This window comes from Oncorhynchus kisutch, linkage group LG1 (genome assembly GCF_002021735.2).
Source record: "Oncorhynchus kisutch isolate 150728-3 linkage group LG1, Okis_V2, whole genome shotgun sequence".
NCBI classification, from domain to species: Eukaryota; Metazoa; Chordata; class Actinopteri; order Salmoniformes; family Salmonidae; genus Oncorhynchus; species Oncorhynchus kisutch.
The window spans coordinates 51,566,076-51,591,061 of record NC_034174.2 but is presented as its reverse complement, the minus strand read 5'-3'; the positions used below and the strand labels follow the sequence as shown (position 1 = coordinate 51,591,061).

General features: G+C 42.7%; 1 protein-coding gene across 1 annotated transcript in view; it reads right to left on the bottom strand.

The window, feature by feature from the left end:
* Positions 1–24,986, bottom strand: part of lhfpl4a (LHFPL tetraspan subfamily member 4a) — an 88,978-nt gene that overhangs the window by 7,425 nt on the left and 56,567 nt on the right. The window contains exons 2-3 of the mRNA XM_031826699.1: positions 13,475–13,714; positions 3,413–3,429 (exon numbers count right to left, since the gene is read on the bottom strand). Coding sequence (XP_031682559.1) covers positions 3,413–3,429; positions 13,475–13,714 — 257 coding nt within the window. The remainder of the gene's footprint in view (positions 1–3,412; positions 3,430–13,474; positions 13,715–24,986) is intronic.

The following is a 24,986-nucleotide window of genomic DNA, read 5'->3' as shown; positions in this document are numbered from 1 at the left end:
AGGATATTCTAATACAACATGCTACCACCTTTGTTTCCACTAACCCCCCCCCCCCCCCCTCTCTCCACTACCCTGTCCCCTCCAGCGGGGATGAGAGAGGATTGAAATCACTGTGGAATATCACTTAGCGAGGCATGCGCATGTGACCATCTCACAGGAACGAGTGGAATGCTGAGGGGTAAGACAACCGACATAACACCAGGTTGCGTTAGCAGAGGCAGTAACACAAACACCCAGGCTGAAGCAGGGGGGGGGGTGGTTCTACTCAACTCGCAAACCCACCTGGACAGCAGAGGTCACTGTAAACACCAGAGGCTGATGGGAGAAACATTGTAATGGCTGGAATGGAATGATATCATACACATCAAGCCTATGGAAACCACGTTTGACTCCCTTCCATTCATTACGAGTCCTCCTATAGCTCCTCCCACTGGAACAAACTAGTGGTGCGCGGATCAGCTTTTTGTTCACTTGCACCCACCTGCAATTGCTAATAACCCATCCGCAACCACTTTATATACGAAGGGAAATCTGAGACAATGCGCTGTAGGATACAGTCAGATGGCAGAACAATTTTTTGACAGGGGGTGCAGGATTTTTTGTTGTTGCCTGATTTAGATATGTTTCTGCTTAGAATTTCCAACACTTTGGTCAGCTATTTTCAGGTCAACTTGTCTATAACTAGATACATGCAGCTTCTCTTCTGACATTATACAGTTGAAGTCAGAAGTTTACATTCACCTTAGCCAAATACATTTAAATTCAGTTTTTCACAATTCCTGACACTTAATCCTAGTAAAATAAATTCCTGTTTTAGGTCAGTTTGGCTCACCACCTTATTTTAAGCATGTCAAATGACAGAATAACAGCAGAGAGAATGATTTATTACAGCTTATTTATTTATTTAATCACATTCCCAGTGGGTCAGAAGTTTACATACTCAATTAGTATTTGGTAGCATTGCCTTTAAATTGTTTAACTTAGGTCAAACGTTTCGAGTAGCCTTCCACAAGCTTCCCACAATAAGTTGGCTGAATCTTGGCCCATTTCCCCATGACAGAGCTGGTGTAACGGAGTCAGGTTTGTAGGCCTCCTTGCTCGCACATGCTTTTTTCATTTTTTCACATATTTTCTATAGGATTGAGGTAAGGGCTTTGTGATGGCCACTCCAATACCTTGACTTTGTTGTCCTTAAGCCATTTGGCCACAACTAAGGAAGTATGCTTAGGGTCATTGTCCATTGGAAGACCCATTTGCGACCAAGCTTTAACTTCCTGACTGATGTCTTGAGATGTTGCTTCAACACATCTATTTTGTGAAGTGCACCAGTCCACCCTGAAGGAAGGCACCCCCACAACATGATACTGCCACCCCCGTGCTTCACGGTTGGGATGGTGTTCTTTGGCTTGCAAGCCTCCTCCTTTTTCCTCCAAACATAAAGATGGTCATTATGGCCAAACAGTTCCATTTTTGTTTCATCAGACCAGAGGACATTTCTCAAAAAAGTACGATCTTTGTCCCATGTGCAGTTGCAAACCTTAGTCTGGCTTTTTTTATGGCGGTTTTGGAGCAGTGGCTTCTTCCTTGCTGAGTGGCCTTTCAGGTTATGTCGATATAGGACTCGTTTTACTGTGGATATAGATACTTTTGTACCCGTTTCCTCCAGCATCTTCACAAGGTCCTTTGCAGTTGTTCTGGGATTGATTTGCACTTTTCACACCAAAGTACATTAATCTCTTCCTGATGGCTGCGTGGTCCCATGGTGTTTATACTTGCATACTATTGTTTGTACAGATTAATGTGGTACCTTCAGGTGTTTGGAAATTGCTCCCAAGGATGAACAAGACTTGTGGGAGGTCTACAATTTTTTTTCTGAAGTCTTGGCTGATTTCTTTTGATTTTCCTATGATGTCAAGCAAAGAGGCACCGAGTTTGAAGGTGGCATAGAAATCCATCCATAGGTACACCTCCAATTGACTCAAATTATGTCCATTAGCCTATCAGAAGCTTCTAAAGCCATGACATAATTTTCGGGAACTTTCCAAGCTGTTTAAAGGCACAGTCAACTTAGTGTATGTAAACTTCTGACCCACTGGAATTGTGATACAGTGAATTTTAAGTGAAATAATCTGCCTGTAAACAATTGTTGGAAAAATTACTTGTGTCATGCACAAAGTAGATGTTCTAACCGACTTGCCAAAACTATAGTTTGTTAACAAGAAATGTGTGGAGTGGTTGAAAAACAAGTTTTAATGACTCCAACCTAAGTGTATGTAAACTTCCAACTTCAACTGTATGTTGCCCTAGAGGACTATAAACCCTCACCAGAAAATGTCATAAATCTGACTGAATATTTCAATCTAGTTGACGTCAGTAAAGTTCTGTGATCTCTGTGTCTTTCACCAAGCAAAGACGTTTTGGGTCGGGGAGAAAAAAAGATAAAAGTGCAAAATATTCAAATCAAATCAAAATATTCAAATGACATCAGTTTGACCGGTTCTAGGGAAATGAAATGCGCTGGAAACAACCTAACATGTTTCTGATAAGATTTCAGTTCGGCTTGGATGCATATATTGTGGTGTAAATTCTATTGGATTTTATGATGCTGATTAAGAGAACGGTATCTACACTACCGTTCAAAAGTTTGGGGTCACTTAGAAATGTCCTTGTTTTTGAAAGAAAAGCCATTTTTTTGTCCATTAGAAAAAACATCATATTGATCAGAAATACAGTGTAGACATTGTTAATGTTGTGAATGACTATTGTAGCTGGAAATTGCAGTTTTTTAATGTAATATCTAAAATAGGCGTAGAGAGGCCCATTATCAGCAACCATCACTCCTGTGTTCCAATGGCACGTTGTGTTAGCTAATCCAAGTTGATCATAAAAGGCTAACTGATCATTAGAAAACCCTTTTCCAATTATGTAAGCACAGCTGAAAACGTTTTGTTCTGATTAAAGAAGCAATACAACTGGTCTCCTGTAGACTAGTTGAGTATCTGGAGTATCAGCATTTGTTGGTTCGATTACAGGCTCGAAAATTGCCAGAAACAAAGAACTTTCTTCTGAAACTCGTCAGTCTATTCTCGTCGGTCTATTAGTTTTCCGCACTAATGCTAGTTAGCCAACAATAATGAAAGAAAAACCTTAATGTAGCCTTATGATATAAATGCATGCATTTTTTTTACACATTTTCTATTTATCAAACCCACCCGCCCGCCACCCACACAATATGACCCTAAACCTGGCCTTCCCGCAGATATAACCCAGAGAACTGTGGGTTATGAGTCAACCTGCTCCTCACTAGTACACATCACACACACGCCGGTGCACAAGCACACAACACAGATACCTTACAACCACAACACACAACAAGGCACACAAAAAAAGCCATAATAACAATTGAACTTACCCTGGACACTGCAAAATCTGTGAAGACAGAAGGAGAATTGTTTTGAGTCAACCTCCTTTAGTAGGACTGATGTGAACAGGGTGAAATGGTTTGGACTGCACATGTACAGTGCCTTCGGAAAATATCCAATCAATTTATAATTACATTACAGCCTTATTCTAAAATGGATTAAAAAAAGAAGAATCCTCTACAATCTACACACAATACCCCATAATGACAAAGCAAAAACATGTTTGTAGAAATACCTTTTTTACATTAGTATTCAGACCATTTGCTATGAGACTCGAAATTGAGCTCAGATGCATCCTGGTTTCCATTGATCATCCTTGAGATGTTTCTGCAACTTAATTGGAGTCCACCTGTGGTAAATTCAACTGATTGGACATTTGGAAAGGCACCTGCCTATATAAGGTCCCACAGTTGACAGTGCATGTCAGAGCAAAAACCAAGCCATGAGGTTGAAGGAATTGTCTGTAGAGCTCCGAGACAGGATTGTGTTGAGGCACAGAACTGGGGAAGGTCCCCAAAAACACAGTGGCTTCCATCATTCTTAAATAGAAGATTGGAACCACCAAGACTTCCTAGAGCTGGCCGTCCGGCCAAACTGAGCGATCGGGGGAAAAGGGCCTTGATCTGGGAGGTGACCAAGAACCAGATGGTCCCTCTGACAGCACTCTAGAGTTCATCTGTTGGGATGGGAGAACCTTCCAGAAGGACAACCATCTCTGCAGCTCTCCACCAATCAGGCCTTTATGGTAGAGTGGCCAGACAGAAGCCTCTCAGTAAAAGGCACATGACAGCCCGCTTGGAGTTTGCACTTAAAGACAAGATTCTCTGGTCTGACGAAACCAAAATTTAACTCTTTGGGTTGAATACCAATTGTCATGTCTGGAGGAAACCTGGCACCATCCTTACGGAGAAGCATGGTGGTGGCAGAATCATGCTGCTACACGCTTCAGCACTCACTGGTCCCGTTCTGTGAGCTTGTGTGGCCTACCACTTCGTGGCTGAACCGTTGTTCCTCCTAGACGTTTCCACTTCACAACAGCACTTACAGTTGACCGGGGTAGCTCTAGCAAGGCAGGAATTTGACAAACTGACTTGTTGGAAAGGTGGCATCCTATGACAGTGCCACGTTGAAACTGGGCTCTTCAGTAAAGCCATTCTACTACCAATGTTTGTCTATGGAGATTGTATGGCTGTGTGCTCAATTTTATACATCTGTCAGCAACGGTTGTGGCTGAAAAAGTATGTGGACATCACTTAAAATGAGTGCATTTGGCCATTTCAGCCAAACACTGACAGGTGTACAAAATCAAGCAAAAAAACTATGGAACTACCCAGACTCTGCATAGAGCCGGCCATCTGGCCAAACTGAGCAACGGGGCAAGAAGGACCTACAGAGTTCCTTGGCTGAGATGGGAGAACCTGCCAGAAGGACAGCAGTCTCTACAGCACTTCACCAATCTGGGTTTTATGGGAGAATGGCCAGACGGAAGCCACTCCTAAGAAAAAGGCACATGACAGCACACCTGAAGTTTGCAAAAAGGCACTTGATAGACTGAGATCATAAGGCAAAAGATTCTGTGGTCTGAAGGAGACAAAATGTAACTCTTTGGCCTGAATGCCAAGCGCTATGTCTGGAGAAAACCAGGCACATCTCATCACTTCCACCTGACAGATCCACGGACGACGCAATCACACTGCACACTGCCCTCACCATCCTGGACTAAAGGAATGCATATGTGAGGATTCCGTTCATTGACTACAGCACGGCCTTCAATAACATATTGCCCACTAAGCTCACCACAAAGTTCCCGGCCCTAGGACTGAACTCCTCCCTATGCAATTGGGTCCTGGACTTCCTGACGGGCCATCCACATGTGGTGAAGGTAGCCAACAGTACCTCCTCCACACTGATCCACAACCAGTGGAGGCTGCGGAGGGGAGAACTTCTCATAATAATGGCCATAAAGGAGCTAATAGAATGGCATCAAACACCTGGAAACCATGTGTTTTTCATACCATTCCACTGATTCCAGTCATAACCACAAGCCCATTCTCTCCAATTAAGGTGCCAGCAACCTCCTTTGTCCTCAACATGGGCGCCCCAAAAGGGTGTGTCCTCAGTCCACTCCTGTTCTTCCTGTATGCCCATGACTGCATGGCCTCGCACAGTTCCAACTCCATCATCAAGTTCGCTGAAGACACGACAGTACTAGGCCTGATTACCAATAACAATGAGACGGCCTACAGAGAGGAGGTAAGCACTCTGACGGCGTGATGCCAGGTAAACAACCTCTCCCTCAACGTCAGCAAAACAATGGAGCCGATTGTGGACTTCAGGAGAAACCATGCTTGGCATGCCCCCATCATCAATGGGGAGACAGTAAAAACTTTCAAGTTCCTCGGAAATGGTCAAACTACACGGACACCGTGGTGAAGAAGAACGCTAAAGAAATGTGTCCTGTCTCCGAGGGTCCTCACAGTGTTCTACAGGAACACCATCGAGAGTATACTGTCGGGCTAAATCACAGCCTGGTATGGCATCACCCCTGCCACTGACCGCAAGGATCTACAGACGGTGGTATGCTCAGGCAAACGTACCATTGGGTGCACACTGCCTGCCTTTCAGAACACCTACAACATCGGGTGTCGCAGGAAGACCAAGAAGATCATCAAGGACCTCAGCCACCCAAGCCTTGGCTTGTTCTCCCCGTTTCCACTCATGCGCAGGCAGTTTCGGAGCTTCATGGCAAAAACTGTCAGACTAGCTAACAGTTTCTACCCCCAGACCATCAGGCTGATGAATAACCACCACTAGAAAGGAACCTGCTCCCCCTTTACCCTTCCTGCCCCCCAGACTTCCAAACTTTTACTACTGAACTTGTTTAGGCTTGCATGCTTTTTGACTCAAGACATTTTAGGGTTTCATTTTTTATTCATTTGTAAAAAATATTTAAAAAACGTAATTCCACTTTAACATGGGGTATTGTGTGTAGGCCAGTGACAAAAAAAACAACTTGATTTTAAATGCAGACTAACAACAAAATGTGGAAAAAGTCAAGGGGTGTGAATACTTTCTAAAAGGCACTGTAAGTCAAGGAGTATGAATACTTTGTGAAGGCACTCAGTTACAGTTTATTAGGTACACCACCCTGTTCATGAAAATGGATTGCTCCTACAGACAGTGAGTCAAGTCGCCGTGGCTTGCAATATAAAGGCGGCAGATGGGCATTGAGGCATTCAGTTACTGTCCGAATCAACATTAGACTGGGCAAAGCGAGTGACCTAAACGACTTTGAGCATGTTATGATCTTCAGTGCCAGGCACGCTGGAGTCAATATCTCAGAAGCATCTGCCCTTGTGGGCTTTTCACGCAGGCAGTTTCTATGGTTTACCGAGAATTGTGCGACAAACAAAAAAACCTTCAGTCAGCGGCAGCCCTGTGAGCGAAAACAGCTCGTTGATGAGAGAGGTCGAAGGAGAATGGCAATTATCGTGTAAACTAAAAGGTGGGCCACAAACAGACAAATAATGACGCAGTACAACAGTGGTGTACAGAACGACATCACGGAAAGCACAACCAGTCAATCCTTGTCACAGATGGGCTATTGCAGCCCCTATCAGCTAAAAATAAGAAGAATCAGCTCCAGAGGGCACACAGTCACCAACACTGGACAATTGAGGAGTGGAAAAACATTGCCTGGTCCGACGAATCCCGGTTCCTGTTGCGTCATGCTGAGTCAGGATTTGGACCCATCCTGCCTGGTGGCGGTGGTGTACCACCGTCCACTCTGCAGCAACTGCATGATGCCATCATGTCAGCATGAACCAACATACCTATAGAATGTTTCCGACTTGTAGAATACGTTCCCCAAATAATTCAGGCTGTTCTGGAGGCAAGGGGGTGCCTGACCCTGTACTAGATGGGTGTACCTAATAAACTGAGTATATATATTTTTTTTGTCTTTCGAAATTGATCTTCTGGCCAAAAAAAGGGGACCCCGGGCAGCCAGTTGCCCATCCCTGGACTATATATTAAATTATTTACCTGAAATTAAAAACACAATGTACATTAAATAAATATTTTCAATTGTGGGTTAATAATAATCATAGTCCACCCCTGCATTGCATTTATTAACATTTATGTTTAATATTATACAGAGCTAATACATGTTTGGTAGTCTGTATGTAGTCATTTACTAACTCACATCTTAATTTTATGTAGGCTACAGGCACAACATCACTGTTGTCTTTATACAGTTCTACTATTGCACGCGCCCAGTGTCAAATAGAGACTAGTTCAATGTGATAATTTCGAAGGGCGAAAAAAAATCCCATGATATAAATGTATTAAGTATAGTGTATTTTCCTCCTATAGCAGGTTAAACCAGCTGTTTATCCCCAAGGGTTGTTGATTAAGACTATTCCTCTTGGCTGGCTCAAATAAGATTTGCAGCTCCGTCGGAATTCTATCCAAATTCTGGCCTCCTGCGGTGAGAACCAGTGGGAGGTCTGGAGTGGGAAGCAGGGGAGGGAGACCCTCTGAAAAATGTGGCTGGAAATTATCCCTCGGAATCCATCAGACACGAGCACGGCTCCCAACACATAAACATGCCCACATCTGCCCTTCAATGCTCCATCGTATCTTTTTCAAACAAAAAAAGTGGCCTAAAACAAATCTGATTTAGGTTTATATTTCATGTATAAATTGTTGTTAAAATTGCATTCAGGGCGGGATATTTTTTATGACAGAGAAGCAGTCTTATCTCAATGAAACGAACCATGACACTGTGACTGAAGTTATTATATCTGATGAAGAATAAATAAATACAGATGGGGGAAACAGCAGAGTGGATTAAGGCAAAAACAAATAATGCCAGAGGAGTTCTGGCACAGTGCCACCAGGTTGTTGTTGTTGATGCAACACCGATCCTCAGGCAACTACAGATGCTTTAACATCCCCCTCCACAAACACACACCCCAGAATCTAATCTAGTGCTATCCCAGAGCCCACCCAACCCTCCATCCCCCGTCTGGCCCCCCACCCCCTCCGACCTCATTTACCCCCTTAAAACCTGATGAAACAAAATGAACATCCAGATGAGGGATGGTGGAGTGAGGGGGGGGGGGGGGGGGGGGGGGGAGACAATCGATAGGGGGAGAATTGAGGAGGAATGATTGGAGGAATATTAGAAAATGTGAGAGAGGGAGAGGAAGGAGGGAAAGCAGGCACAGCTGCAGTGCCGGGTCGCTGGGGAGAGAGAGCAACCTCAGCCTTATCCTGCTTGAATCTGACACGTAACCATGGAAACTTCCTCAATAGAATCAGAGGGCTATGAAGGAATTGGGGGGGGGGTAAAAAATTTTTTTTTAAAGGAAGCACAACGCGCTCTCCGTCTTTTCCTGGCTCTGATCATGCTGCAACACCCCTCATCACGACGCTAACTATATTTATGGTAAATCGTACAAATATACAGACGCACCGAATCTAGATAGCGCATCGTTGTCTCGTTATGCAACCCTTAGACAGCACACATAGAAATATTTCATACACTGAAATTTTATAAAGGGAACAGTGGGTAGATGATTGAAAACCTGGATGATGTAATGCACACGACTGAAATGCAAGATCAAATATTTATGAACATGTGTCCCCTGAAGCTTAAATCCCCATCACCATTTTCAAGTCAAACAAGCAGGGGAACCAGCCCTGATTGTGCAAACTACAAGAAAAACACATCCTGACCTGGTTAAGTATGGTGTAGAGTTCCCCCTGCGGTGTTCAAGTAGGTTACTTTCTAAATGTAATCTGTTACTAGTTACCTGTCCAAAAATGTCATCAGTAACATAACTTTTGGATTACCCAAACTCAATAATGTAATCTGATTACATTAGATTACTTTCCCCTTTACAGGCAAAAAATGTACAAAAATGTTTGTTACCAATTGAACAACATCTATTGCAGGATAAATCAATGTTAAGAGTTTACATAGCTGGCCATAAATGGTAAGCTTCTTCTAACCCATCACTTTCTACTACATCTAATTTTACCTTTATTTAACTAGGCAAGTCAGTTAAGAACAAATTCTTATTTTCAATGACGGCCTAGGAACAGTGGCTTAACTGCCTGTTCAGGGGCAGAACGACAGATTTGTACCTTGTCAGCTCGGGGATTTGAACTTGCAACCTTCCGGTTACTAGTCCAACGCCCTAACCACTAGGCTACCCTGCCGCCCCAGGGTTAATATACGCCCCCAGGGTTAATCATAACTTAATATGATTAAGTTATCTTTACATTAAATACCAAAGTCTATCAGATGTTCAGTCATTCCAATTAATTTATTATCCCTTGATCTTCAAGAATAGGACTTGGAAATATGGAAGTATATATTAGCCTAATTGTTTTACCTGAGCATGACCCAATAACGAAGGACTTATTAACCAGACCTACTCTGTTGTTTATGATTTTGTTGTCATGGAGGACTGATTGGACTCATTGATTCAAGTTGAAAAATAAATGCGGAGCTCATGGAATGGCCTGCTTTGAGCACTACTGAAAAGTGCTATTTACATGTGAAAAATGAATGTCATAGGCAGCATTTGCTATAGGCCCATTGTTGACCTTTTATGTTGGTGACACTTTGATATCTTGATTATATGCGGCTGTTTAAAGGGTGAATCCACAGTTTAGGGGTGGGCCTGGAGAAATGTAAGAACTCTCAGATTAATAGACAGAGCTATGGATGCAAGGACTGACCATCCATATCATCAAAATGATTGTTTTAACCATGTAATGAGGCTATACAGTGTTTGTTTACAAACATTGGAGAAAAAACAAGCTTATATTTTGGGTTCTCATGTGGTGTGACAGTCGAACTAAGCTCATGAGGCATTTGTAAGTTAAATTCTTCAAGAATCAATGGATATACACTGTGGCAAGAAAAAGTGTGTGAACCCTTTGGAATTACCTGGATTTCTGCATAAATTGGTCATCAAATTTGATCTGATCATCTAAGTCACAACAATAAACAAAGTGCTTAAACTAATAACACAAATTATTGAATTTTTCTTGTCTATATTGAATACATAATTTAAACATTCACAGTGTAGGTTGGAAAAAGTATGTGAACCCCTAGGCTAATGACTTCTCCAAAAGCTAATTGGACTCAGGAGTCAGATAACCTGGAGTCCAATCAGTGAGACGAGATTGGAGATGTTGGTTAGAGCTGCCTTGCCCTATTAAAAGACTCACAGAATTTGAGTTTGCCTGATGTGATCCATGCCTCGAACAAAAGATATCTCAGAAGACAAATAAGATTAAGAATAGTTGACTTGTATAAAGCTGGAAAGGGTTACAAAAGTACCTCTAAAAGCCTTGATGTTCATCAGTCCACGGTAAGACAAATTGTCTATAAATCGAGAAAGTTTAGCACTGTTGCTACTCTCCATAGGAGTGGCCGTCCTTCAAAGATGACTGCAAGAGCAGAGCGCTAGAATGCTCAATGAGGTTAAGAAGAATCCTAGTGTCAACTAAAGACTTACATAAATCTCTGGAACATGCTAACATCTCTGTTGACGAGACTATGATACGTAAAACCCTAAACAAGAATGCTGTTCATGGGAGGACACCACGGAAGAAGCCACTGCTGTCCAAAGAAAACATTGCTGCATGTCTGAAGTTTGCAAAAGGTCACCTGCATGTCCCAGGCAAAATAGCCAGGCAAAATATTCTGTGGACGGATAAAACTACAGTTGAGTTGTTTGGAAGGAACACACAACACAATGTGTGGAGGGAAAAAAAAGGCACAGCATACCAACATCAAAACCTCATCCCAACTGTAAAGTATGGTGGAGGGAGCATCATGGTTTGGGACTGCTTTGCTGCCTTAGGGCCTGGACAGCTTGCCATCTGACAGAAAAATTAATTCCCAAGTTTATCAAGACATTTTGCAGGAGAATGTTAGGCTATGTGTCCGCCAATTGAAGCTCAACAGAAGTTAGGTGACGCAACAGGACAACAACCCGAAACACAGAAGTAAATCAACAATATAATGGCTTCAACAGAAGAAAATACACCTTCTGGAGTGGCCCAGTCAGAGTCTTGACCTCATCCCGATTGAGATGCTGCAGCATGATCTCAAGAGAGCAGTTCACACCAGACATCCCAAGAATATTGCTGAACTGAAACAGTTTTGTAAAGAGGAATGGTCCAAAATTCCTCCTGAGGTTGTGCAGGTCTGATCCGCAACTACAGAAAACGTTTGGTTGAGGTTATTGCAGCCAGAGGGTGAACCAGTTATTAAATCCAAGGGTTCACATACTTTTTCCACCCTGCACTGTGAATGTTTACATGGTGTGTTCAATAGACATGAAAACGTATAATTGATTGTGTGTTATTAGTTTAAGCAGACTGTTTGTCTATTGTTGTGACCTTGATGAAGATCAGATTGAATTTATGCAGAAATCCATGTATTTCCAAAGGGTTCACATTTTCTTGCCACTGGATATAATGTTTTATCATAATGAATTAGATTGAACAATAAAAAAAACACTTTTATTCCATCGGCTGGGATTCGCACTATGCAGCTGTTGCAAGAGCGCATTTTTCACTGGCTGTCCACTGGTTGCAAAAACAATGGTTGATAGGCAGCTTAGACTTCTTGGGTTCAAATACACATTTAGATTTGTGTACAGCCTTCCACAACAATCGCAATCAGTACGGCGCAAATAGCTAAATGAGAGAGCAGCAGTGTGATTCACATCAATGCACTGTATATATCAATAATAAGTGATATCAGTATCGCACGTAGACTACACCACGGCATTGTAAGACACAGTTTTGACTGTAGCCTACAAAAGCCTGTTCCTGCTCTTTTCCCGCGATCCATCAAACACATTTGGTGCGTCATCATATTCTTTGACTTGTGGTCAGACTCGCTCAGGTGGAACAAATTTAAACTTGCGCCTTTTTTCAAAGTTGATTTGAATGATATTGAGAAAACAGAGAAGTGTCAAATATTTTTATCGCAAACATCCTTTCTGAATTGAAAAGTAATCCTAATATAGTTTTTCAAAAGTACCTGTAATCTGATTACAATATTTTAGCTGCTAATGTAAAGGATTAAAGTTCGTTTTTTATAATTCATTACATGTAACCGATTAGATGTAATCTGTTACTCCCCAACCCTGGCGGTGTTGCATTGGCTAACGGTTTTCATTTTTAAATAGCTATAGCTACACTACATGACCAAAAGTATGTGGATACCTGCTCGACAAACAATCTCATACCAAAATGTGAATTTGGGCAGGTAGCGTTCTCCTTGCATTCGACAAACCCAAATTTGTCTTTCGGACTGCCAGATGGTGAAATGTGAATCATCACACCAGAGAGCGCTTTTCCACTGCTCCAGAGTCCAACTCCAGCTGACACCTGGCATTGTGCATGTTCATTTTAGGCTTGTGTGCAACTGCTCGACCATGGAAACCCATTTCATGAAGCTCAAGACAAACAGTTCTGATGTTCTCAACTCCCCCTGGAAGCAACTTGGTAGTGAGTGTAACATTCTACTGCCAATGTTTGTCTATGGAGATCGCATGGCTGTGTGCTCGATTTTATACACCTGTCAGCAACGGGTGTGGCTGAAATAGCCAAATCCACTAATTTGAAGGGGTGTCCAGATTCTTTTGTATATATAGTGTAGCTAGTTGTGCGTTGAGCTAGCTACGTGGAGACTTGTTAGTGCCAAATTTCAAACTCAAAACCACTACATTGAAACTTGATACTCACTAAAATAATACAAAAGGACAGGGCTGGTTTTGAAATTTCATCACTTTAAAACATAGCTTCATAGCATTTTGTAAACCCAGTGTATTGCCTGATATGACAACAATTAGCATTAGCCACTGGTGTCTCAATAACCTAGCCCATCTGGTAAATGGGCAATGCTTTATTTTACAGTACTGCTGGTAAGATGTGGGGGAAAAAAACTTTTGGCGCATAATAAAACAAAGATTAGCATTAGCCTAGCAGTCAGCCTAGCGTCATTAGCATCTCACCTTTTTGTTCTGCTTTAAGCTGCTCCTCCAGCTGGAAGTCGTTCTGCCGGTTGCCCAGCACGAAGGCCAGGAAGGAGAGGATGAGGGCATCCATGATGCCAACGATAGCCAGCATGTAGGCCCAGCGCACCGAGCAGTTCCCCAGCGTGTACTTCCCTGTCTCCTCGCCACACATGTCGCGCACCACTTCCGAGTCCCAGCCATCCGGAAAGATCATACAGCCCAGGATCAAACACACGGCTATGGGAGAGAGAGCAAGGGGGGGGGGGAGAGGTGAGGCCTAGCTATAAGAGGTGCATGTAGACTACCACACAACAGAGTTATCTATAATCAGGTTGAAAGACCACACTTCCACTGTATGGTTTAGCGTACTCGCTTGAGACAGGATGAAGTGTATAGTTTCAGGGGAGAGGGTTAAGGAGATAGTTAGTACGAAGTGTACCGTTTGGGGTGGGGTTGTATGGGAAGTGTCATGGGGTAGGGATGAAGATGTAGATTAGATTATGGGGGGGGGTGAACAAATGGGAATGGTGCTGTGTTGGTAGGGGTACTATAGGTAGGATAGGTGTGATTTAGGCAAGGAAAACAGGTTTTTGGAGTAAGGAAAGGGAACAAAAGAAGGAGACATGGAGAGAAAAAAGTATATAATTGCTCAATTTCACACTGCATCCTAAGTCAACCCTCATTGCCATTGGAACTGCTTCGCAAGCATCCCTCTCTGTCTTGCTCTTGCACTCGACCAAGGCTGAGCCAAAGAAAGAGGGAGATGGGGAGCGAGAGAAGTAGGGAGAGAGAAAATACTAATAAAGATAGCAGAAAGAGGAACAGAGCGTTATTGTGCTGACAATCGTATTCATCTTCAGCAAAGGGTCAGTGGAGAACACTGACACTGCACTGCAGCTGAGCCCAGTGAAAAGGCCCCGGCTAAGGAGGTGCGAGCGTCTGTCGACTACCACACCACACAGTCATCTATAAATGAGGTTGAAAGACCACACTGCCACTGTAAGTTCTAGCGTACTCCGCTCAAGGCAGGGTCAATTTATATATGGATTCCTGCGGCCAAAGGGATCAACTTGAAGCAGAGATACACTGCTGCACTTGCACTGTTTGTGGAAGGCATCATTCGTACTGTATCAGTGTCTTCTTCCAATGTAGCTTGCAACAAGCGAACTCTGACTAACACTGTACATATTACTTGCAATGATACAAGCGAAGACAGATGTCGCGTAATATCGTACGCCGCCATATAACATACAATCTGATGTAGTGTGTTACATTACAGTGTGTTACATTACTGAAAAAAAGGTAAAATAAAATACAATATTCTCTCTGCACTATGTATCTCGATTGCACTAGGAACAGGCCTAAACTATGGCTTTTACTTACAGATAAAGATAATGTGTTTATCAGCTTCAGAACCAATATAAAAAAAAAAACAAGTGTCTCCAGACAGTAGTGTCGTTCATCTGCAGTATACAACAGGAGGAAAAGGAAAGTAAACGGATCACTTCGTTTCTATCTACTTTTTTAAAGAGGAGCAGGGGAGACAGGTTGTTTCCTGTCAGCGGCAAAGACCAATGAGCGCCGATCTACGCTGTGAAGGTAGAAGATGCTTTGATCCACCACTGTCACAAACACACACACAGCCGAGGAGAAGAGGGGGCAGAGCGCTTTATGAATTATTGATCATGAGGAAGGGAGGGATGGAGGGAGAATGCCGGAGTGAAATAAAGCCTCAAAAGGAGTAGGAGAGAGAGAGAGAGGATGAAGAAATGGAAGGAAAGGATAAAGACAGTCCAAAAGGAGAAAGACAATGTGTCGAATAAATGAAAAGAGAGGGAAAATTTGTGAGAAAAATAAGAGGGAAGGAGATTTAGGGAGTCTGACATAAATAAGAACGTGATAATGATTCATATTTATCAATACTATTCTCCCCCTCCCTCTAACCTCATATACACTACATGGCCAAATGTATGTGGACTTTATTAGTTGCTGTTATGGGTTTTAGGCTGGGTTTCTGTATAGCACTTTGTGACATCTGCTGATGTAAAAAGGGCTTTATAACTACATTTGATTGATTGACACACAACATACGCTGCTGCTACTGTCTTATCTATCCGGTTGCCCAAGTCACTTTACCCCTACCTATATGTACAGTACATACACTACATGGCCAAAAGTATGTGGACTCCCCTTCAAACTGGTGCATTCAGCTATTTCAGCCACATCCGTTGCTGACAGGTGTATAAAAATGAACACGCAGCCATAGACAAACATTGGCAGTAGAATGGCCCATACTGAAGAGCTCGGTGATTTCAATGGGGCAGTCATAGGATGCCACCTTTCCAACAAGTCAGTTTGTAAAATTTCTGCCTTGCTAGAGCTGCCCCGGTGAACTGTAAGTGCTGTTATTATGAAGTGGAACTGTCTAGGAGTGTAACAGTTTTGCTTCCATCCCTCTCCTCGCCCCTACCTGGGCTCGAACCAGGGAACCTCTGCACACATCAACAACTGACACGCCTGAAGCATCGTTACCTATCGCTCCACAAAAGCCACGGCTCAGAGCGAGTGACATCGCCGATTGAAGCGCTATTAGAGCACACCCCGCTAACTAGTTAGACATTTCACACCGCATACAGGAGCAACAACGGCTCAGCTGCGAAGTGGTAGGCAAGACAAGCTCACAGAACGGGACCGCCGAAGTGCATAGGATGTAATAATCGTCTGTCGCCGATTCCAACACTCACTACCAAGTTCCAATCTGCCTCTGGAAGCACTGTTTCAGTAGCTTCATGAAATGGGTTTCCAATTCCTAGGCCAAGCGTCTGCTGGAGTGGTGTAAAGCTCACCGCCATTGGACTCTGGAGCAGTGGAAACACGTTCTCTGGAGTGATGAATCACGCTTCACTATATGGCAGTTCGACAGACTAATCTGGGTTTGGTGGATGCCAGGATGCATAGTAACAAATGTAAAGTTTGGTGGAGGAGGAATAATGGTTTGGGCTAGGACCCTTAGTTCCAGTGAAGGGAAATCTTAACGCTACAGCATACAATGACATTCTGGATTATTCTGTGCATTCAACTTTGTGGCAACAGTTTAGCATGACAATGCCCCCGTGCAGAAAGTGATGTCCATATAGAAATGGTTTGTTGAGATCGGTGTGGAAGAACTTGACTGGCCTGCACAGAGCCCTGACCTCAATCCCATTGAACACCTTTTGGGATGAATTGGAACGCCGACTGTGAGCCAGGCCTCATCGCCCAACATCAGTGCCTGAACTCACTAATGCTCTTGTGGCAGAATGGAAGCAAGTCCATGCACAATGTTCCAACATCTAGTGGAAAGCCTTCCCAGAAGAGTGGAGGCCGTTATAGCAGCAAGGGGGGGGACCAACTCCATATTGATGCCGATGATTTTGGAATGAGATATTCGATGAGCAGGTGTCCACATACTTTGGGCCATGTAGTGTACCTCCATGGTAATTCGTTCATAACACTGTGTCTTATAGGCATATGTCCTCTTTTTCTGGAGCTGGACTTACAACGGTTCATCCATCACATAACAGGGAGCACAGTCCCTCATCCACCACTGCCCTCTTGTAGACACGCACACACGCCACGTGCACTTACAAATAAACGCATTAATAATTCACGAGTGAAAAAAGAAATACTGTGGTTTTCGGACACATGTGAGTGAACAAGTTAATTCACCTGTTTTTCATGTGTTTTGCTATCAATACTTTTAGGGTTACGTTTTGCTTTAAATATCATTATTTTTGTTGGCAATACTAAGAATTTTGTTCTCGAATTCAGAAGTTTTGCTTGATGGCACAAAAGTACTCGCTCACTACAGGATTGCAAAATATAACACCACTATGGACTCTATTAAAGGTGTTAATAGACAATCCTTAACTGAAACATTAACAAAGTGTCTCCCCACAGTTTCAGTAAAAGGCTGATGGATGGGGTTGAAGAAATGCAACCACTCTCAAATCCATAGATTATGCTTTGGATGCAAGGACTGAAAATCCATGAAATCAAAATGATAGTTTTAGCCATGTTTTTAGGCTAAAAATTGATTGTTTACATTTACTTTGTTTAAAAACATTGGAGTAAAACAAACTTAAACACTGAGCAAAATATAAACGCAACATGCAACAATACCAAAGATTACATACACCTTAGCCAAATACAATTAAACTCCGTTTTTCACAATTCCCGACACTTAATCAGAGTAAAAATTCCCTGTCTTAGGTCAGTTAGGAACACCACTTTATTTTAAGAATGTGAAATGTCAGAATAATAGTAGAGAGAATGATTTCCTTCCTGTTTGGCCCTGTCCGGGGGTGTCATCGGATGGGGCCACAGTGTCTCCTGACCCCTCCTGTCTCAGCCTCCAGTATTTATGCTGCAGTAGTTTGTGTCGGGGGGCTAGGGTCAGTTTGTTATATCTGGAGTACTGCTCCTGTCCTATCCGGTGTCCTGTGTGAATTTAAGTATGCTCTCTCTAACTCTCTTTGAGGACCTGAGCCCTAGGACCATGCCTCAGGTCTACCTGACATGATGACTCCTTGCTGCCCCCAGTCCACCTGGCCGTGCTGCTGCTCCAGTTTCAACTGTTCTGCCTGTGATTATTATTATTGGACCATGCTGGACATTTATGAACATTTGAACATCTTGGCCATGTTCTGTTATAATCTCCACCCGGCACGGCCAGAAGAGGACTGGCCACCCCACATTGCCTGGTTCCTCTCTAGGTTTCTTCCTAGGTTTTGGCATTTCTAGGGAGTTTTTCCTAGCCACCATGCTTCTACACCTGCATTGCTTGCTGTTTGGGGTTTCAGGCTGGGTTTCTGTACAGCACTTTGAGATATCAGCTGATGTACGAAGCGCTATATAAATACATTTGATTTTATGTGATTTCATTTATTTCAGCTTTTATTTCTTTCATCACATTCCCAGTGGGTCAGAAGTTTACATACGCTCAATTAGTATTTAGTAGCATTGCCTTTAAATTGTTTAACTTGGGTCAAACGTTTCAGGTATCCTACCACAAGCATCCCTTCAATAAGTTGGGTGAATTTTGGCCGAGCTGGAGTAACTGAGTCAGGTTTGTAGGCCTCCTTGCTCGCACACACTTTTTTCAGTTCTCTCCACAAATGTTCTATAGGATTGAGGTAAGGGCTTTGTGATGGCCACTCCAATACCTTGACTTTGTTGTCCTGAAGTCATTTTGCCACAACTTTGGAAGTATGCTTGGGGTCATTGTCCATTTGGAAGACCCATTTGCGACCAAGCTTTAACTTCCTGACTGATGTCTTGAGATGTTGCTTCAATACATCTATTTTGTGAAGTGCGCCAGTCCATCCTGCAGCAAAGCATCCCGACAACATGATGCTGCCACCCCCGTGCTTCACGGTTGGGATGGTATTCTTCGGCTTGCAAGCCCCTCCCTTTTTCCTCCAAACATAATGATGGTCATTATGGCCAACCGTTCTATCAGGCCAGAGGACATTTCTCCAAAAAGTTTGATCTTTGTCCCCATGTGCAGTTTTGGAGTAGTGGCTTCCTCCTTGCTGAGCGGCCTTTCAAGCTTTGTCGATATAGGACTCGTTTTACTGTGGATATAGATAGTTTTGTACCTGCTTCCTCAAGCATCTTCACAAGGCCATTTGCTGTTCTGGGATTGATTTGCACTTTTCACACCAAAGTACGTTCATCTCTAGGAGACAGAACGCGTCTCCTTCCTGAGCGATATGACGGCTGTGTGGTCCCATGGTGTTTATACTTGCGTACTACTGTTTGTACAGATTAACGTGGTACCTTCAGGCATTTGAAATAGCTCCCAAGGATGAACCAGACTTGTGGAGGTCTACAATTTTTTTCTGAGGTCTTGGCTGTTTTCATTTGATTTTCCCATGATGTCAAGCAAAGAGGCACTGACTTTGAAATACAGCCACAGGTACACCTCCAAATTCTGTCAATTGGACTATCAGAAGCTTCTAAAGCCATGACATCATTTTCGGGAATTTTCCAAGCTGTTTAAAGGCACAGTCAACTTAATGTATGTAAACTTCTAACCCACTGGAATTGTGATACAGGATAAGTGAAATAATCTGCCTGTCAACAATTGTTGGAAAAATTACTTGTGTCTTGCACAAAGTAGATGTTCTAACCGACTTGCCAAAATTATAGTTTGTTAACAAGAAATTTGTGGAGTGGTTGAAAAATTAGTTTTAATGACTCCAACCTAAGTGTATGTAAACTTCTGACTTCAACTGTATAAGGAAATCAGTCAAATGAAATAAATTAGGCCCTAATCTATGGATTTCTCATGACTGGGAATACAGATATGCATCTGTTGGTCACAGATACCTTAAACTGACAGTTGTGGCTGCTTTGTGTGATGTATTATTGACTCTACCTTCTTGCCCTTTGTGCTGTGGTCTGTGCCAAATAATGTTTGTACCATGTTTTGTGTTGCTACCATTGTGTTGCTACAATGTTGTTGTTAATTTATGTTGTGATGCTACCATGCTGTGTTGTCATGTGTTGCTGCCTTGCTATATTGTTGTCTTTAGGTCTCTCTTTAAGTGGTGTTGTGTTCTCTCTTGTTGTGATGCGTGTTTTGTCCTATATTTATATTGTATTTATTTTTTATTCCAGTCCCCCATCCCCGCAGGAGGCCTTTTGCCTTTTGGTAGGATGTCATTGTAAATAAGAAATTGTTCTTAACTGACTTGCCTAGTTAAATAAATAAATAAAAAAGGTAGGGGCATGGGCATGGATCAGAAAACCAGTCAGTGTCTGGTGTGACCACCATTTGCCTCATGTAGTGCGACATCTCCTTTGCATAGAGTTGATCAAGCTGTTGATTAGGGCTGCGGAATGTTGTTCCACACCTCTTCAATTGCTTTGCGAAGTTGCTGGATATTGGCGGGAACTGGAACACGCTGTCGTAAATGTCGGTCCAGAGCATCCCAAACATGTTCAACGGGTGACATGTCTGGTGAGTATGCAGGCCACGGAAGAACTTGGACATTTTCAGCTTCCAGGAATTGTGTACAGATCCTTGTAACATGGGGCTGTGCATTATCATGCTTAAACATGAGGAGATGGCTGCGGATGAATGGCACGACAATGGGCCTCAGGATATCATCACGGTATTTCTGTGCATTCAAATTGCCATCGATAAAATGAAATTGTGTTCATTATCTGTAGCTTATGCCTGCCCATAACAAAACCTCACCGCCACTATGGGGCACTGTTCACAACGTTGACATCAGCAAACCACTCGCCCCCACACAACGCCATACACGCTGTCTGCCATCTGCCAGGTACAGTTGAAACTGGGATTAATCTGTGAAGAACACACTTCTCCATCGAAGGTGAGCATTTGCCCATTTTAGTCAGTTATGACGACAAACTGCAGTCAGGTCAAGACCCTAGTGAGGACAGGATGCACGCAACTGAGCTTACCGGAGAAATTCTTCAATTGTGCAAACCCACAGTTTAATCAGCTTTCCGAGTGGCTGGTCTCAGATGATCCCACAGGTGAAGAAGCCGGATGTGGAGGTCCTGGGGTGGCATGGTTGCACGTGGTCTGCGGTACTGCCAATTCTCTAAAATGATGTTGGAGGCGGCTTATGTTAAATAAATTAATATTCAATTATCTGGCAACAGCTCTGGTAGACATTCCTGCAGTCTGCATGCCAATTGTACGCTCCTTCTAAACTTGAAACATCTGTGGTAATGTGTTGTGTGACAAAACTATTTTAGAGTGGACTTTTATTGTCCCCAACACAAGGTGCACCTGTGTAATGATCATGCTGTTTAATAAACTTCTTGATATACCATACCTGTCAGGTGGATGGAATATCTTGGAAAAGGAGAAATGCTCACAAACAGGGATGAAAACAGATTTGTGCACAGAATTTGAGAGAAATAAGCTTTTTGTGTGTAATAGAGAATTTCGGGAGTACACTACATGACCAAAAGTATGTGGACACCTGCTCGTCGAACATCTCATTCCAAAATCAATGGCATCAATATGGAGTTGGTCCCCGTTTGCTGCTGTAACGGCCTCCACTCTTCTGGGAAGGCTTTCCACTAGAGTTTGGAACATTGCTGTGGGGACTTGCTTCTATTCAGCCACAAGAGCATTAGTGAGGAAAGGGCCTTCCCCAAACTGTTGCCACAAAGTTGGAAGCACAGAATTGTCTAGAAATGTCATTGTATGCTGTAGTGTTAAGATTTCCTTTCACTGGAACTAAGGGGCCTAGCCCGAACCATGAAAAACAGCCCCAGACCATTATTCCTCCGCCACCAAATTTTGCAGTTGGCACTATGCATTGGGGCAGGTAGTGTTCTACCGGCATCCGCAAAACCCAGATTCGTCTGTTGGACTGCCAGATGGTGAAGGGGGATTCATTACTACAGAGAATGCATTTCCACTGCTCCAGAGTCCAATGGTGGTGAGCTTTACACCACTCCAGCCCACACTTGGCATTGTGCATGGTGATCTTGTGTGCGGCTGCTAAGCCATGGAAAGCCATTTCATGAATCTCCCCACAATCAGTTACTGTGCTGACGTTGCTTCCATAGGCAATTTGGAACACGGTAGTGAGAGTTGCAACAGAGGACAGACAATTTTTTGCACACTACAAACTTCAGCACTCGGAGGTCCCGTTCTGTGAGCTTGTGTGGCCTACTACTTCACGGCTGAGCCGTTGTTGGTCCTCGACTTTTCCTAGTCACTGAGCTCTTCAGTAGAAAATGTAATAGCCGAATCCACTAATTTGAAGGGGTGTCCACATATTTTTATATACATAATGTATTTTATTTCAGCTCATGAACTATGGGGATCAACACTTTACAAGTTGCGTTTAAATTGTTGTTCAGTATATTTGGGATTCTGATGGGGTACGACAGTTGAACTAAGCTCATTTATACATTATATTCTTCAAGAATCATTGGGTTCATATAATTAATTTATAAGTCCAAAACTTTATGTAGCAAATAAAGACTGAAAACCGCAAATTTCACGTGAAACTGCAATTCACATGTGAGGTGAAAATGCTCATCACATGTACAAAGGTGATGTTAACATATGTGAACTCTAAATGTAATACATGTGAAAATATGGTTTCACGTTATAATGTCTAAAAAGCTGTTTTTGCTTTGTCATTATGGAGTATTGTGTGTAGATTGGTCTTATTACAATTTTAATGACTGCACTCGAATTAAAAACATCGTCGGGGTACCATGTAGTGTTGCCATAGTGCACAGCTACAGCGGGTTGGATCCTCATGCACTACCCATCATGCCCTGGGGCGGCACTTTCTCTCTCTCCCTCACTCTCTTTCTACCTCATTCTTTCTCTCTCGCTGCACTAACCACAATGTATTCCACTTTGGCGAGCACAAATAAAAGGGTATTTCAGTGTACTGTAGACTAATAATTGATTCAGGGATAACCTTTTAGATGAGCGTGTGCATCGAGATAGGAAGAGCACTATTAACCTTCTATTACTTCATTAGATGACACAGAACTGAACGTTGCCAACAATGACCATGAAGAAAAATGTGTACATATTATACAGTAACGACAACATATTCTGTATGTAATATACATACCAGTATGCTCTCTCTCTCTCTCTCTCTCATTATATATATATATACACACACATATACACACATATATATACACAGTACCAGTCAAACACATATATATACAGTACCAGTCAAACATTTGGACACACCTACTCATTCAAGGTTCTCCTTATTTTGACTATTTTCCACATTGTAGAACAATAGTGAATACATCAGTGAAAATAACACATGGAATCATGTAGTAACCAAAAAAGTGTTCAACAAATCAAAATATATTTAACATTTTAGATTCTTCAAATAGCCACCCTTTGCCTTGATGACAGCTTTGCACACGCTTGGCATTCTCTCAACCAGCTTCACCTGGAATGCTTTTCCAACAGTCTTGAAGGAGTTAACACGTATGCTGAGCACTCGTTGGCTGCTTTTCCTTCACTCTGCAGTCCTACTCACCCCAAACCATCTCAAATGGGTTGAGGTCCGGTGACTGCGGAGGAAAGGTCATCTGATGCAGCACTCCATCACTCTCCTTCTTGGTCAAATATCCCTTAAAACAGCCTGGAGGTGTATTGGGTCATTGTCCTGTTGAAAAACAAATGATTGTCCCACTAAGCACAAACCAGATGGGATGCCGTATCTCTGCAGAATGTTCTGGTAGTCATGCTGGTTACGTGTGCCTTGAATTCTAAATAAATCACTGACAGTGTCACCAGCAAATCACCCCGACACCGTCACACCTCCTCCTCCATGCTTCGCGGTGGGAAATACACATGCATAGATCATCCGTTCACCTACTCTGAATGGAGGATGGAACCAAAGATTTCAAATTTGAACGCTTCAGACCAAAGGATACATTTCCACCAGTCTAATGTCCATTGCTCATGTTTCTTGGCCCAAGCAAGTCTCTTCTTATTTTTGGTGTCCTTTAGTAGTGGTTTCTTAGCAGAAATTCAACCATGAAGGCCTGATTTATGCAGTCTCCTCTGAATAGTTGATGTTGAGATGTGTCTGTTACTTGAACTCTGTGAAGCATTTATTTGGGCTGCAACCTGAAATTATCCTCTGCAGCAGAGGTAACTTTGGGTCTTCCTTTCCTGTGGCCAACCTCATAAGAGCCAGTTTCATCATAGCGTTTGATGGTTTTTGCGACTGCACTTGAAGAAATGTTCAAAGTTCTTGAAATTTTCTGGATTGACTGACCTTCATGTCTTAAAGTAATGATGGACGGTAATTTCTCTTTACTTATTTGAGCTGTTCTTGCCATAATATGGACTTGGTATTTTACCAAATAGTGCTATCTTCTGTATACCACCCCTACCTTGTCACAACACAACTGATTGGCTCTAACGCATTAAGAAGGAATGAAATTCCACAAATTCACTTTTAACAAAGCACACCTGTTAATTGAAATGCTTTCCAGGTGATTACCTCATGAAGCTGGTTGAGAGAATGCCAAGATTGCGCAAAGCTGTCATCAAGGCAAAGGGTGGCTACTTTGAAGAATCTCACATATATGATTCCATATGTGTTATTTCATAGTTTTACCTTTATTTAACTAGGCAAGTCAGTTAAGAACAAATTCTTATTTTCAATGTCGGCCTAGGAACAGTGGGTTAACTGCCTGTTCAGGGGCAGAACAGCAGATTTGTACCTTGTCAGCTTGGGGGTTTGAACTTGCAACCTTTCGGTTACTAGTCCAACGCTCTATCCACTAGGCTACCCTGCCGCCCCTTCACTATTACTCTACAAAGTAGAAAATAATAATATTAAAGAAAAACACTGGAATGAGTAGGTGTGTCCAAACTTTTGACTGGTACTGTGAAAACAGTGCATTCGGAAAGTATTTTGACCCTGTTACGTTACAGCCTTATTCTAAAATGTATTAAATCGTTTTTTCCCCACAC